Source organism: Tenrec ecaudatus, chromosome 3 (genome assembly GCF_050624435.1).
Source record: "Tenrec ecaudatus isolate mTenEca1 chromosome 3, mTenEca1.hap1, whole genome shotgun sequence".
NCBI lineage: Eukaryota > Metazoa > Chordata > Mammalia > Afrosoricida > Tenrecidae > Tenrec > Tenrec ecaudatus.
Genome location: NC_134532.1, coordinates 208595791 through 208611403, shown reverse-complemented (window position 1 = coordinate 208611403; position 15613 = coordinate 208595791). Strand labels below are relative to the sequence as shown.

The window sequence follows — 15613 nt, the reverse complement described above, 5'->3', positions numbered from 1 at the left end:
TTACAGTTTTCATGATGTGTCATTGTTCCCACGGTTTCCATTGTGCTTGTTTTATTTCCATTGACCTAGCATCCCCCTAGTTCCTTTGTCTTCTAGTGTTGGCTTTTAAGTATAAGTTGATCCTCTGTAGTTAATTTTTAAAGGGAACTCACAGGTGATATTGTTTATTTTATAGGCCAATCTATGATTTGGCTCCAATGTGACCTCTAGGAGTTGCTTCTGTTTCAAGGTCAAAGGGACCATGAGGGCTATAATCTTGGGGATTCCTCTAGTCTCTATCAGCCCAGTAAGTCTGGATTTTTTTTTCTTTTAGAATTTAAATTTTGTTCTACATTTTTTGGCTCATTCTACCTGGGACCTTATATAGCCCCTGGTCAGAATAGTTGATAGTGGTATATCTAGGTTTTCTGGTTATGTCATAGATGGTTTGTGTCTTAGAGGGCTATCCACAAGGTTTTAAGACTCCAGACACTACTTACTAAATTAAGGTGTAGAAAATTATCTTTATGAACTATGTTATGCCAATTGACCAAGTTGGTCCCCAAAACTATAGTCCTGAGTCTCTTAACCCAGTAAAACAACTCCGTCCTTTGTTTAAATATGTGTAGGGGGTGTCTGCAACTGTCCCCCCACGTGCTTATTACATATATGGAGATATATGCAGCAGCACACAAACATGTATACACCTATATCTACAGCTACATCTAGGTACATGTGTGCATGTACTTACAGATACTTTCCTATAATTCAAAGCCAACCCCCCCCTACCATTGATTCATTTTCAACTCAAGGCAACCTATGGGATGGAATTGGACTGCCCATAGAGTTTATGAGACTTTATGGGAGCAGACAGCCTCATCTTTCTCCCACTACCGTCCTATAGTCATACAGAGATTTAAGTGAGACTTTATGGGGGCAGACAGCCTCGTCTTTCTCCCACTACCTTCCTATATTCATACAGAGATTGAAGTTCTCAAGGCTTTCCTCTGGCCTGGATCCAAACTCAATGCTCATGGAAGCAGCAATGAAGAAATCAAGTGACACACTGCATTAGGTAAATGTGCTGTGCAAGACTTCCTGAAAGTGTTGAACAACAAGGATGTTACTTTAAGACTTAGGTGCACCTAAACCAAGCTATGACATCTTAAATGGCCTCATCTGCACGGGCATCGAATAAGGAAGACTGAAGAATTGATGCATTTGAATCATGATGCTGGTGAGGCATCTTGAAAATATCATGAACTGCCAAAAGAACAACAGCAACAACAACAACAAAGAATCTCTCTTGGAAGCAGTGCAGCCAGGATGCTCCTTAAAGGCAACAATGGTGAGACTTCGTCTCATGTACTTTAGAATGTTATCAGGAGAGACTGGTACCTGGAAAAGGACATCATTCTTGGTATCATATAAGGTGAGTGATAAAGAGGAAGACTTTTGGTAATCTAGACTGACACAGTGACTCCAACCATAGGCTCACACATAAGGCCAATTATGAAGACGGTGCATGACTGGGCAGTGTTTCTTTCCATTGTACATAGAGTCTCTATCAGTCAGGACCGACTCAATGGCACCTAAAAACAACAACAATTACAATCTATGGAGAGATTGATTTCCCTTCCCCCTCCTATCCCTGTTGTTGTTGTTGTCGATGTTGTTATTGTTTGGGGCCCTCAAGACGATTTTGACTCATAACAATCCCATGCACAACAGAACAAGAGACTGCCTGGTGCTGCACCATCCTCACAATTGTTGTTATGCTTGAGCCCATTGTTGTAGCCGCTGTGTCAATCCATCTTGCTGAGGGCTTCCTCTGTTGTTGCTGCTCTACTACTTTATCAAGTATGCCATCCTTCTCCAGGGACTCTTCTCTTCTGATAGTATGTCCAAGTTATGTTCGAGCAAGTCTCTGTAACCACCAAAGACTGTTGTTTTCTGTGTGCATCGATTCTTCAGTTCTTAAATACCATCCAATACTGGGACCATCCAATATTTGTTCTTTTGTAAATGACTTATTTCACAGAAATGTCATTCAGATCCATAGGGTGATTTGTGCTTTTCTATACAACCATTAGAGTTGTATAGATGATATTGTATGTGTGTTCCTCAATGTATTTAGCTATTCATCTGTTGATGGGCCATTAGGTTGTTTCTGTTGTTTTTTAATCATTTTATTAGGGGCTCATAAAACTCTTACCATGATCCATACATACATCAATTGTGTAAAGCACAACTGTACATTCATTGCCCTCATCATTCTCAAAACATTTGCTCTCCACTTAAGCCCCTGGCATCAGGTCCTCACTTTTCCCCTCCCTCCCCGCTTACCCCACCCTCATGAGCCCTTGATAATTTCTAAATTACTATTTTGCCATGTCTTGCCCAGTCCGATGCCTCCCTTCACCCTCTTTTCTGTTGTCCATCCCCCAGGGAGGAGATCACATGTAGATCCTTGTAATCGTGGGCCCCCTTTCCAACTCACCCTCCCTCTATGTTCCCAGTATCGCCACTCACACCACTGGTCCTGAAGGGATCATCTACCCTGGATTCGCTGTGATTATGGTTCCTATCTGTACCAGTGTCCATCTTCTGGTGTAGCCAGACTTGCAAGGTAGATTTGGGATCATGATAATGGTTGGGGTGGGGAGGAAGCATTTAGGAACTAGAAGAAAGTTGTATTTTTCATTGTTGCTACATTGCACCCTAGCTGGCTCGTCTCCTCCCTGAGACCCCTAAGCAAGGGCATCTCCAGTGACCTACAAATGGGCTTTGGGTCTCCACTCCACATCACCACCCCCTAATTCACTATGGTAAGATTTTTTTTGTTCTCATGATGCCTGATACTTGATCCCTTCAACATCTCATGATCTCACAGGCTGGTGTGCTTCCTCCATGTGGGCTTTGTTGCTTCTGAGCTAGATGGCCTCTTGTTTACCTTCAAACTTTTAAGACCCTAGATGCTATATCTTTTGATAGCCAGACACCATCAGCTTTCTTCACCACATTTGCTTATTCACCTGCCTTGTCTTCAGCAATCGTATCAGGGAAGTGAACACACAATGATATGATTTTTTGTTCTTTGATGCCTGATATCTGATCCCTTCGGCACCTCGTGATCACACAGGCTGGTGTGCTTCTTCCATGTGGGCTTTGTTGCTTCTGAGCTAAAGAGCCGCTTGTTTACCTCCAAGCCTTTAAGATCCAAGACACTATATCTTTTGATAGCTGGGCACCATCAGCTTTCTTCACCACATTTTCTTATTCACCAGCTTTGTCTCCAGTGGTTGTGTTGGGAAGGTGAGCATCATAGAATGCCAATTTAATAAAAGAAAGCATTCTTGCACTGAGGGAGTACTTGAGTGGAGGCCCAATGTCCTTCTGCTACCTTAATGCTAAACCTATAAATATATGCACATAGATCTATTTCCCCATCCTCATATATAAATATATTTGCATATATACACGTCTTTATCTAGACCTCTATAAATGCCCTTTGCCTCCCAGCTCTTTCCTCTATTTCCCTTGACTTTCCTCCTGTCCCACTATCATGCTCAGTCCCCACCAGGGTTTTAGCAATTCCTCTTTGTTATATTACCCTTGATCATGTCCCACCAGGCCTCCCACACTCTCCTCACCACCAATTTGGATCACTTGTTGTTCCCTTGTCCCTGGGTTTGTTAACACCACTTCCTTTCCCCCCACTTCCCCCTCTCCCATGTCCCCCCCTAGAACTATCGGTCCTGTTGTTTTCTCCTCCAGATTGTTCATCCAGCCTATCTTATTTCGACAGACCTGTGGAAATAATAACATGCACACAAACAAGACAGAGAAAATGAAGCAACAATATACAACAAAACAACAACAACAAACCAATGACAAAAAACAAAACACAACAAGAAAGAAAAGCTTGTAGTTAGTTCAAGGATCATTTGTTGGCCTTTAGGAGTGTTTTCCAGTCCAGTCTGTTGGGGCACCACACCCTGGACCCCAAGTCAACCTTCAGCATTCCTTGGGGACCTCGCTGCTCTTTTCCCTTGCTGTTCTTTTGCACCCCCCTTAGTGTTTTGCCTCGGTGTAGCGTGATCAGATCGGGTTCAATTCCCACACTATGCCTCTGGTGTGTTTCTATTTTTTTTGTTGTTGCTATTGTGGAATTCTGCAAAGAACATAAATGTAAGAATGTGATTCTTATATCCTTTGTGTATTATAACTATGATGATTATAACTATATGCACATAACCCCATAATATCAATATTACAATAAGTCAAATGCCTCTCCTATGCTAGATTGTATTGCATTAGGTGATCTGTTGCTTAAGACCTCTCTAGAGTATTGAAGAGCAAGGATGTTACTTTGAGGACTAAGGCGTGCCTGACCCAATCCATGGTATTCTCCATTGCCTCATATGCATGTGAAAGTTGGACATTGCATAAGGAAGATGGAAGAAGAATAAATGCACTTGAATTGTAGGGCTAGAGAAGACTATTGAAAATACCATGGATAGCCAAAAAGACAAACCAATTTGTGTTGGAAGAAGCAAAGCCAGAGTGCTCCTTACAGGCAAGGATAGCAAGGCGTCTTTGGGCATGTTTTCAGGAGAGACAAGTCCCTGGAGAAGTTCGCTATGCTTGCTAACGTGGAAGGGCAGCAAAAAAGAGGAAGACCCTCAATGAGATGAACTGACACGGTGGCGGCATCAACGGACTCAGACATAGGAACACTTGTGCGGCTGGCACAGGACTGTGCAGTGTTTCATTGTGTTGTGCATACGATCACTATGGGTTGGAGCCAACTCGATGGCACCTAACAATAACGACATCCTAGTTGGGCATTTGGCCTCAATTAATCTCCAAGTCAAGCTGGTGAGTAGGCGTGCACTTGCCCATTTTACAGTTGAGTAAACCGACACTCAACACATGTAGGTGTCTTTCCCCAAATCTCTTCTTGCCAAGCTGAGCTGGGGCGGAGGGGAAGCTTTTGTGCAATCGTGGTCTTCCCTAAGGCCACATCGATGCTTGTCATTTGTAGTGGAGCTTCTAACTTGCAGAGAGAGAAAAACAAAGGGGCAATGGTCACACATCAGCGACTTAGCGGAAGCATAACTATTTGGGATTCTTACAGGTTTTACTTCTTGATTCAATATCTAACTTTCACATGCATTGGAGGTGACGGAAAATACTGCGGTGTGGGTCAGGTGTACCTTAGTCCTCAACGTGACGTCATTGAGCAGTGCGTTCACAGTGTCTTTAGAAGACCGATGAGGAATGGATGCATCTGAATTGTGGTCCTGGTGAAGAGGATAGAAGGTATCATGAACTGCCTGCCAGAAGAAGACACAAATCTATCTTGGAAGAAGTACAACCAGAATGCTTTTCAGAGGCGACCTTCAGCTCATGTGCTTTAGACATGTTATCAGGAGAGACCAGTCCTTGGAAAAGGACACCCTGCTTGGCCCAGCAGAGGGACATCAAAGAAAAGGAAGACCCTTGATAAGTGGCTTCAGCAACGGACTCAAGCGTAACACTAATTGTGAGGGTGATACAGGAGCGGGAGTGTTTTGTCCCCTGGGGCAGGGGATGCTATGAGTTAGAACTGACTCCGCAGCACCTAACAACCATGCAGATTTTCCTGAGAACCTCTGCGGCCACAGTGATGGAAGCGTTGGACTACTAGCAGTCAGTGCCCCAGCCACTCTGAGGGAGAGCTAAGTCCTTCAGTAGAGACTTACAGCCTCAGAACCCCGGTGCTTCCCATTGAGGTCTGTAAGTCAGAACTGATTCGATGGCAGCTGGGTAGTTGTGTACATAGGTTTTACTTTCTCAAGCATGTATTACATTTAACAAGAGGAAGACCTAAAAGCTGGATTCCCCAAGCCACAGCTGACTACACATTAATCAGAAAAATAAGTTAAACTAGATCCTCAACTACAACCGGATGGGTGTTGGGAAACTTGCCTTCTTAGTCAGTTCTGTGAGGGCCGGTTGGTAACACCTTTCCAAACATCAGAGCTCCTGCCCTCGGATGAGAGAAGTCTACTTTTAGCAATGTACTTGGACCTGGGATGGAGTACAAAGACGAAATACCAATCAATATTTATCTGGTTAAATCAAGGGTGGTGTCATGGTTACACATTAGACTGTGATTAGAAAGGTCCCCAGTTCAAAACCCCCAGCTGCTCCTTGGGAGAAAGATGGGGCTTTCTACTCCAGTAAACAGTTTCAGTCTTGGGAACGCACAGGGGCAAAGGGTCCTAAAGGGTCGCTGTGAGTTGGCATCGACTTGATGGCAGCGGGTGTGTTTTGATGGTCCAGCGACTCTCTCTTTCTCTTCCTCTTGCCCCCAGGAAACACCAAGGTCTCACCACCCTATGAGAACAGCTCTGGGCTTTCCAGAAAGGTTGGGGTGCGGTGAGAAGAGGGTGGGGTGGACTGGGCGCTGTGAGCGGTTTGCACTGGGTTGGTAATCTAAAGGCTGGAATCTAAAATTCAGCAGGTGGTTTTCTGGAAACCCCAGTGAGCTGTTTCTTGAAAGATTACAGCAATTAAACCCCGTGGGGAGCAGTTGGATTGATCCCAGTGGGTCGCTGTCAAGGCAACCCTCAGAAGGAATCCCGGTCCTGCCCATCCTTTCCTTCCTTCACTGCGCGCTGCCACTTTGCAGAGAGCAGGCGGTGACCCTGTGACCGAGAAGTCAACTGCAGCCTTGCCAAAGTCGAGAGGCCCGGAGTCCCCGCCGGATGTTTGCAGAGGGTTGCTAGTGGTGGCTGAACATGGAAGGTCTGGATCTGTCTGCCTCGGAGCCTAGAACGGAGGAGGTAGGGCTGCCGTTCTCCTAGCCTAGCCGTTCTCCTAGAAGTCCTTTAAGAGCTGTCAACTTTTCTGGGTCCGGCAGGCTCAGGCGGGCACTTGGGGGAGCAGGGAGGATGGGCAAAGGAAAGGCGGTGGTGCCCTTTGTGAACCTAGCTCCCCCCTCTGCTCTCTCTCTCTCTCTCTCTCCATCCAGCAGGAGAAAGGCCCTCCTCTGCTGGGCAGCGGCGACCCCGCGGGAGCCCGCGCCTCCCCCTCCGAAAGCTCCTCGGGGCAGCGGCGGCGCCGGCGCAGGCTCATCCTGCTCATCAGCTTAGCCCTCCTGGTCCTGGTGGTCATCGTCACCCTGGTGGCGGGAATCTTGTGGCGGCGGAGCCAGCGCCAGCAGCTTTTGCACTGGCAGGGTTCTGGCACCACCGACAGTATTTCCGAGATCATCCTGGGGAGATGCTTCACCTACACGCGGTTGAAGCGACCCGAGCTGCGGTGAGTGGGGCTCGGGGAGGCTCCGAGAGAGGACTGGGCTGTGCTGGGCACCCCTGCACCCCTGGCACGGGATAGGCGGCCCTCAGGCCAGAACCACACATGGGGATGGGGGACTTGGAGGAGGGGAGCCACCCGGTACGCTGTTGGTTCAGCGCGCAACTGGCTTGAGCCCCTAGCTTGGTCCCTGAGCTAACACGCCCACTTCCTAGAGGACCCGGTTCGGCCCAGCTGCAGGGCTGCCGCCTGGGACCAGTAAACTCACTGTAAACAACACACACACACACACACACACACACACACTTAAAAAGTTAAGATGTGGCTTGTTCCTTTAGGCGGATCTGCTCATTATTAAATGTCTAATTTCCTGCAGACCTTTAGAAACACCACCCAGATTCGTTTATGGAACCTTTCCAGAACCCTCTGACCCCAAGATCCTCACCCCAACAGAAAAATGGTCACAATATTAATTCAGACTTAGACATCTTCTGTGTGGAGGAGTCAAGTGCGCTGCACCTGGTTTTCCTGCCTGTGAGAAAACCTCACTCACTGCCATCAAGTCCCAAGACTGGAACTCCTGAGGGGAGTAAGGAACCCTGGCTTTCTCCTGCAGAGCAGCTGGTGGATTCTAAAGGTTGACCTTGGGGATAACAGCCCAACCTGTGACCACTGTGTCCCCCGGGCTGCTCATGTTGCATTCATTGCTGAAATGTTGCCCGCGGGAACCCACACAGAGGCACTAGGATGACAGAGCTGACAAACAGCATCAAAAGATCGTAACCTTGAAAGCCAAAGGAGTAATTCGACCGGAACACCTGAAGTTGGCTGGGTGGGGCTCCCAGGGTTCCACACTCTAATCTGGGTGGTGTTTCTAAAGGTTGGTAGGAAATCAGACATTGATTAACAAGCTGATCTGCCTAATGGAACAAGTCACGTCTTCACTTTGTACGGTTTCTCTGGGGAGCAACCAAAATCCTTTTTTAAAGTTGGTCTTCAAGTTGCCAGATCTTTCCTTCCTCACTGCTGGGTGGATTCAGACAGTCAACTTTTAGGTTAGTGGTAGCTGGGTCCCAGCTAGTCAAGCCAGACCCATAGTAACCCCATGTGCAATAGGATGAGCACTGCCTTGTCCTGCGCTATGTTCACCATGTTCTCAAGTTCAAGCTCACTGTTGCAGCTTAACATTGTTGCACTGTGTTAAGCCGTCTTGTCAAGGGCCTTCCTCTTTTTCACTGCCCCTCCATTGTGCCAAGCATGCTGCCCTCCCCTGACACGTCCAAAGTACCTACGACCAACTCTGGCCATCTCTCACTTCGCAGGAGCATTCAGGTTACACTCCTTGCAAGACAGGCTTGCTTGTTCTTTTGGCAGTGCCTGGTGCTTTCAATGCTCTCTAGCACCGCCACTTGCATGCATCCATTTTTCTTTATCTTCCCATTCAATGTCCCCCGGTCACATGCACGCGAGGCCATTGAAACTATTCTGGCTTGAGTCAGGTGTACTTTTCTCTAACACTAGTAGCCGAGGGAAACAGATGTTTGGGGAGAAGTTCAACCAGAATGTTCCTTGTAGGCAAGGATGCTGAGATTTCATTTTATGTACTTTGGACATGTTAGGAAAGGACATCGTGCGTGGTAAAGCAGTGGGCGGTACAAGAGAGGAAGGCTGTCAATGAGATGGATGGACACAGTGGCTGCAACAATAGGCTCAAGCAGAAGAGCAATTGGGAGGACGGCACAAGATAGGACAGTGGTTACTTCAGTTGGACACAGGGTCACTCTGGTCTGAACGGGCTCTGGCGCCTAACAACAATGACAACCGAATGAAAACTGCCTGTGTTCCCGTGGGGCTTTAATCCTCAAGCCCGTTCTCTACAAACTCACTCCGAGTGAGGCCATTTTGATCTCTACTTCCATGACTTAGTTTTGCCTCATTGTGAAGTTGTTTGTAAAGTTAGAAAAAGCTGACAAAGAGGCAGCCTGGGAGGGGAAGCTGATTTGGCACCCTGAGAGAGAGATTTTGCTGTTGCTCCTGCCCAAACCCACCCCATCAATTGCCCAATGGAGCAGATGAGGGAGGAACGGCACCACCTCCCTGGAATCTTCAGGGGGTGTTCCAGCAGTAAATACTGGAGGTTTCATTTCCAGATTGTTCTGGAGAAAAGATCCCCCAGCATCCCTGTGAGTGGTTTGTGTTTATGGAGAATTGAGTACTCCATTGAAACTAGACAGTGAGAGTTCCATTAGCTTCTGCAGCTGATAATACCAACGGCAAAAAAGTCTGGTTTCAAAGGGTGATGCAGAAGAGCAATCCTGTTTCTGTTTCCACCTTTCCCTGAATATTTCTGTCTGAGCCGCCCCACGGCCCCCCACCCGAACACCCAAAGTCACTGCCATAGAGTCAAATCCAACTCATAGCAACCCTATAGGATAGCATAGACAGAACTGCCTTTCTGGGTTCCTGAGGCTGTAGCTTTAAAAAATATATATTATTGGCACATGTTCACATATCATACAATTCACTAGTTCAACCTCATCAGGAAGAGTTGTACAATCATGACCACAATCAGTTTCGGAATATTTTCTTCAAGCTTGTACTCATCATTACTACCTTCCCATCTCCCTTAGCCTCCTCTGCCATACTCCCAAGAAACCATTAGTCCAGTTACTAACTCTCTAGACTTGCCTATTGGATTTCGAATGCAGAAAAACAAAAATAACAACAATAACAAAGTCAAACAGATAAAACCTCAATAAAAAAAGAAATCAGAAAGTATTAAAAAACTAGAACAAATGAGTCAAAAGGGAGATTAAATGACAAAGTGACAATTTTAACCTAACTGCATCTGCAAAAATCCACTTTCTGATGCATGCTGCTTAATAACATATCCCTCATCTGTGGTCAGAGGGCATTCACCAAGAGGCTTAATCCATGTCTATTTCCCCTTCACGTATTCTCTTTTTTTTTAAGGGAAACAACAATTTTATCATGATGTGACCTCTTGGTCCAGTTGTGAGGGCTTTGTCTTCTGTACACTGAGTCCTAATCCGCTCTGAAGGATGAGATTCTTGATCTGCCTCAGCAAGGGCTCCAAGGCCTCCTGAATTTCAGCAAGCAAAATTATGTCATCTGCATATTGCTGGTTGTTAAAAAGCCACCACTTTTCTGTTAGTTTGTTGTACTGTGGTGGATTGTGTGTTGCTGTGATGGTGGAAGCATTGTCACTGGTATTTCAAAGGCCAGCAGCGTCATCCAAAGAGAACAGGTTTTAGCAGCGCTTCCAGAGTAAGAACAGGTAACGCAGAAGGGCTTGCCTCCACACTTCAGAGGAAGTAGCTTCGAAAAACCTCATGAATGATTCTATTGAGAATGTCATTAATTTAGCCAATGGTATAGAATTTAGCACACGGTCGAGAAATAAAGGCAATTATGAGTATAGGCCAGCTATGAACCACAATGCATCACTTGTTGACTTGTACAGATTAAACTCTTAAGTGATTGGACACTATTTACACAAACAATGGGGGTTGGTGATAGGGCAAACCTTTCTATAATTTCATTCACAGTAGCAGAGTCATGCCTGCAATCATAATGAAGCAGAGGCATAATATAGTAACTATATGGGAATTCATCATTCATGGGGCAACCTCAAGGCAAGAGATTCAAACCAAAGCTTAATGCCTGCCAGTTCTATGCTCTTGGGGTAGCAGCCAATGGTTTCTTCTATCACTAAGGGGTTTCTGCCTTACATCCAGGCGAGTTTGACATAATGCCCCGTTTACTTTATGGGGTTTCCACACCGAGTCCTCCTGGGGTGTTCTATGAAGGCTGTCATGCTCCTCCAAAGAGCAGAGTCTAGAGCCCCAGTAGTCTATAGCACTCAGCCTGGGCCACCAAGGGCTGCAGAGAAGCTAAGTCAGAGTGTCCACATAAGAACTTAGTACCAGCCATGTTCTCCCCAGGCATATTCTGTATAAGCATTGTGAAGCATTTCTTCCCAATGGGAGGTTTTTCGTCCTGCTCTGCTGCCGACAGAAACATAATTGCCTTCTTTGAGACAAATGTGCCTCCCTCCCTCTATCTTTATTTGACTGTCCAGGGCGGTTTGCTTATCATTCTGGTAGGAGTGAGTGTCTGGTGGTTTGGGGTGAACGGAGCTTTAGGTCAAACTCACTGTAGCACAGTGGCATCACATGGTACCGTGTGCCAACGACAATAGAATGTAGGGAATGTGCAGGAATAGGGATGAAGAGTCAGCACCCAGAGCATCTGGTTGGTGCAGCTTCTGATGCACAAATCTTCTCACAGTGGGGGCCACCCCATATATGATGGCGATGGTAATTAAACTGCTGGCTATATAAGCGAGAGCTTAGGGTCAGCATTCGGCATTTCTTGGACAGTTCTATCCATTCCTGGACTAGTAGGAGTCCTGGGAGAGAAAGAGTGCTTTGTTCATCTCTGTATCCCCTAGCTATTGAGAATGCTGATTGACATATTATAATCACCTAATAGATGCACCACACTGGTTGAGCTCCAACATGAATAATGAGAGAATTAATCACAGAAAATTCCTCTGATGGAATTTACTGGATGACAGTGAGCTTGGTTTGAGATCTGTTTTATTTACTGTAGTGGCCCCAGTGTCTAGTCCTGTGTTTAAGAGCTCATAGGCACTCAATAAATTACTGTTAAATGAATAAATAGATGAATAGGTAAAAAAAAGAGAAAATTCTCCATCAATCTTATTTCCTGATGAACATGTCTGGGCCCATGTTTAGTGTCTTTTCTACTTCTTTCATTTTCATTCTACAAGTTACTTTTGATTCTCCTTCCTCTTTAATATTTCTGGAAAGATTGCTCAGAAGCCAACTAACCTGTCTTTCTTTTTAAAAATATTCCTCAAGTTTCCCATGTCAGGGCCCATTCAGTAAAAGTCATTAGCCCACAATAGCAAATGCATACAATAAAACACAAGGACATGACATGTGACTGGTGCCGTAGTAGGCATGGAAACTCCAAGAAGAAGCAAGACATGAGTCCTCTTTCCTAGCTGCATTTGAACTATGGTGCTGGTCCAGGACATTGAAAGTACTGTGGGCTACCAAAAGAACAAACAAGCCTGTCTTGGAAGAAGTACAACCAGTAAGCATTTTACAGGCAAGGATGGTGAGACTTGGTCCCACGTACTTTGAACGTGTTATCAGGAGAGACAGCATGCTTGACAAAGGGGAGGGGTAGTGAAACAGAGGAAGGCTATTGGTAAGATATGACATGGTAGCTGCAACTTGCACATGATAATGGTTGTTAAGGATAATGCAGGACTTGGCAGCGTGTCACTCTGTTATACAAAGGGTCATTATGAGTTGGAACCATCCCGAAGGCACCTAACACAACAACTTTCCAGTGTGCAATGAGGGAGGACCTCTGCAGGGAGAGAGCTCCGCAGGGCACTGTGCTCTGCAACAGCACAGGGTGTGTACAAAGATGAAAGGGACATCGAGGAGCAAGTGATTGCTTCTGCACTGTTAGCCTTGGCCTGTATCTGCAGCAGGGTATAAGATACCAGTTATTGGTTAGCTGCCATCAAGTTGGCCCCCAATCCTGGTGACCCCATGCAAGAAGGTGCCTGACGTGGCAACCGTCTCATGATTATTTGTTGATCATTCCATTGACACCATAAGGATTTTTTGAGCGGTGGGGGGAGGGGGAGGGAGGGCTGATTTTTAGAAGTAGATTTCCGGGTGTCCTTGATAACCCATTTTGTCTGGTAGTTCAGACTGGTAGTACCAGATACTGACATTATTCAGTATCAGCAGCAAACAAGCACCCACTGACAGACTGATTGCTGGATGTGCAAGAAGTGTCTTGGCTAGGAACTGAATGGAAGGTGGGAATTCTACCAATGGTCTTATGGCGTCCCTTCCTATTTCCGGATGATGCCTGGTGGCATAGTCACTTCAATGTTGGGCCCATTCAGTAAAATTCATTACCACGCAATAGAAAATGCATTCAATAAATCACAAGGACATGACATGTGACTGGTGCCGTAATAGGCATGGAAACTCCAAGAAGACGCAAGACACGAGTCCTATTTCCTAGCTGCATTTAAACTATGGTGCTGGTCCAGGACATTGAAAGTACTGTGGGCTACCAAAAGAACAAACAAGCCTGTCTTGGAAGAAGTATGACCAGGAGCCACTCCAAGGAAGAAAGACAGAGATTTCTACCCCTGTAAAGAGTTACAGTCTCGGAAACTCACAGGGACAGTTCTACCCTGTCCTATGGGTATGAGCTGTATGCACTGGTATTGACTCAATGGCAGTGAGCTTAGATTTTATTTATTAGTATTTTAACAAATGAAACTAGTTGCTGTCCAGTTGATTCTGACTCAAGGTGACCCTGTGCATTTTGGACTATTCTGTGCTCCAGGGATTTTAGATGGCTATGATATTTCAGAAGGACATCTTTCTTCTGAGGCACGTGTGGGTAGATTTGAACGGCCAAGTTTTCTATTAGTAGCTCAGTGCTGTTATAGGGGAGAAAGAGATCTCAAATCCAAATATAATTTATGGAAACACCTTTACTAAGTTTTAAAGATGACAAAGACAATTCATCTGGATGAGGGAGACCATCACCACAAGGCCATACTGCCATCTGTGTTAGGCTGGGTCCTCTAGAGATGCAAAACCAGTCGTGCTTATATGTGTTGTATATGGAGAGAGATGTATATCAAGAAATGGCTTAAACAATTGTAGAGATAGGTACGTCAGCAAGATGGCAAAGCAGAGAGAGGAGGGTGCACAGGTTGGTGGGTGCAGAGGGCCAAAGTTGGCGACAGCTCTTGGGATTGGATGGAAATATAACAGGAGACCTAGGAACCACACAAGATCCAGTTCCAGCAGATGGCGAAGAGCCAACAAGAGCTCAACTTTGCTCAGTCTCTCTCTCTTATACAAAAACAAACCAACAAAAAACTTATGACATCAAAGAGGTGTCATCAGGCTGTGAGGTAATAGATAGTGTGAGCTCCACCCCTACCTTTATTCAGGAGTGTCCAGTTGACATAATTCCTAACCACCACGGCCTACAACGATATACAGAGACAAGGCTGCTTGAGTAGGTCATGGGAGTGCAAGAGAAATTCACAGAAGCAGGATTGATGGCAAATCAATGTATCACCATTGCTGGCAAGACTACAGAAATGGGAATAAAACTATTATTGGCACACATACATTATTCTAAATAGAAAAGCTCACAGGATTGGTTCAGAGACCAAAGAAGTCAGGATATGACTCTTGACTCTGTGACCCAAGTACCTGAATTTCCATACAAGCAAGTGCCAGAGGAAAAGGTTGGCCCTCCATGGACTGGCTAGGGCAGTGGTAGTAATCTGTTTTCAAATACACTCTGCCTGAGGGCAAAGCTTTTCACATTGCTGGTCGATGGTCAGAAAGAATTCAATGGAAGCTGAATCTATTTGGAGACTTGACATGTATTTAGGCATTTCACTTTAAAGCATATCCTCCTGCAAACTTCGTGCTCTGAATTTAAGCTCTAATAGTGTTTAAACATTTGTGTCCACCTAGAGGCTCCTAAGAATCCGAGCTTACTGCCATTAAGTCAATTCTGACATACAGCAACCCTATAGGGCAGTGAAGAACTGTCCCCTAGAATGTTCAAGGCTGCAAATCTTTATAGGAGCAGAAATCTTTATTTTGCTCCTTTGGAGTGACTGGTGGGTTTGAATTGCTAACTGTGTTAGTCCGAATTTAATAGAGAAACAAATCCAGGAAGACTGTCATATGTGTATAAGAAAGAGCTTTATATACAAGAGCAGTTGAATATTGAGAAAACAACCCTGCCCAGTCCAGATCAAGTCCCTAAGTGTAATATTAGCCCATATGTCTGATACCAGTCTATAAAGTTCTCTTCACACTCATAAAACACATGAAATGACACCAAATGCAGGAAGATCACATGTCAGTGGGTGGGAAGTCTTGTGGGTCCAGTGGCATCATAAGCATCTCAGCACTGGCAGGAGTCTCCACATGGCTTCTCTGGCTCTAATAGCCTCTCTCCATGTGTCTTCTCCACAAGGATGTTTTTCAGGGAGTGAGCAGAGAGTGTCTTCCATCTCCATGGAGGAGTACAGGAGTTCCCAGAATCCTCAGGAGAAGGCCATGCCCACACAGAGGCCTCATTGGCTATGATCTGAATGACTGCCTAGACTCCACCCCTTCACTCTGAATCCTCAAATTGACACCAGATTTTATAACTGCCACACTGACCTTGCAGTTATTAACCCAATTCATAACCCACTACTTAG

General features: G+C 45.5%; 1 protein-coding gene across 2 annotated transcripts in view; it reads left to right on the top strand.

Annotated features, from left to right (window-relative positions):
* Window positions 1-15613, top strand: part of CD38 (CD38 molecule) — a 68857-nt gene that overhangs the window by 13002 nt on the left and 40242 nt on the right. Inside the window, exons 2-3 of one of the 2 annotated variants that reach the window (XM_075545023.1) lie at window positions 6659-6812; window positions 7004-7290. In XM_075545023.1, coding sequence (XP_075401138.1) covers window positions 6768-6812; window positions 7004-7290 — 332 coding nt within the window. In that variant the 5' untranslated portion in view covers window positions 6659-6767. Of the gene's footprint in view, window positions 1-6658; window positions 6813-7000; window positions 7291-15613 lie in introns of both variants that reach the window. The other variant, XM_075545022.1, reaches the window with a different exon arrangement.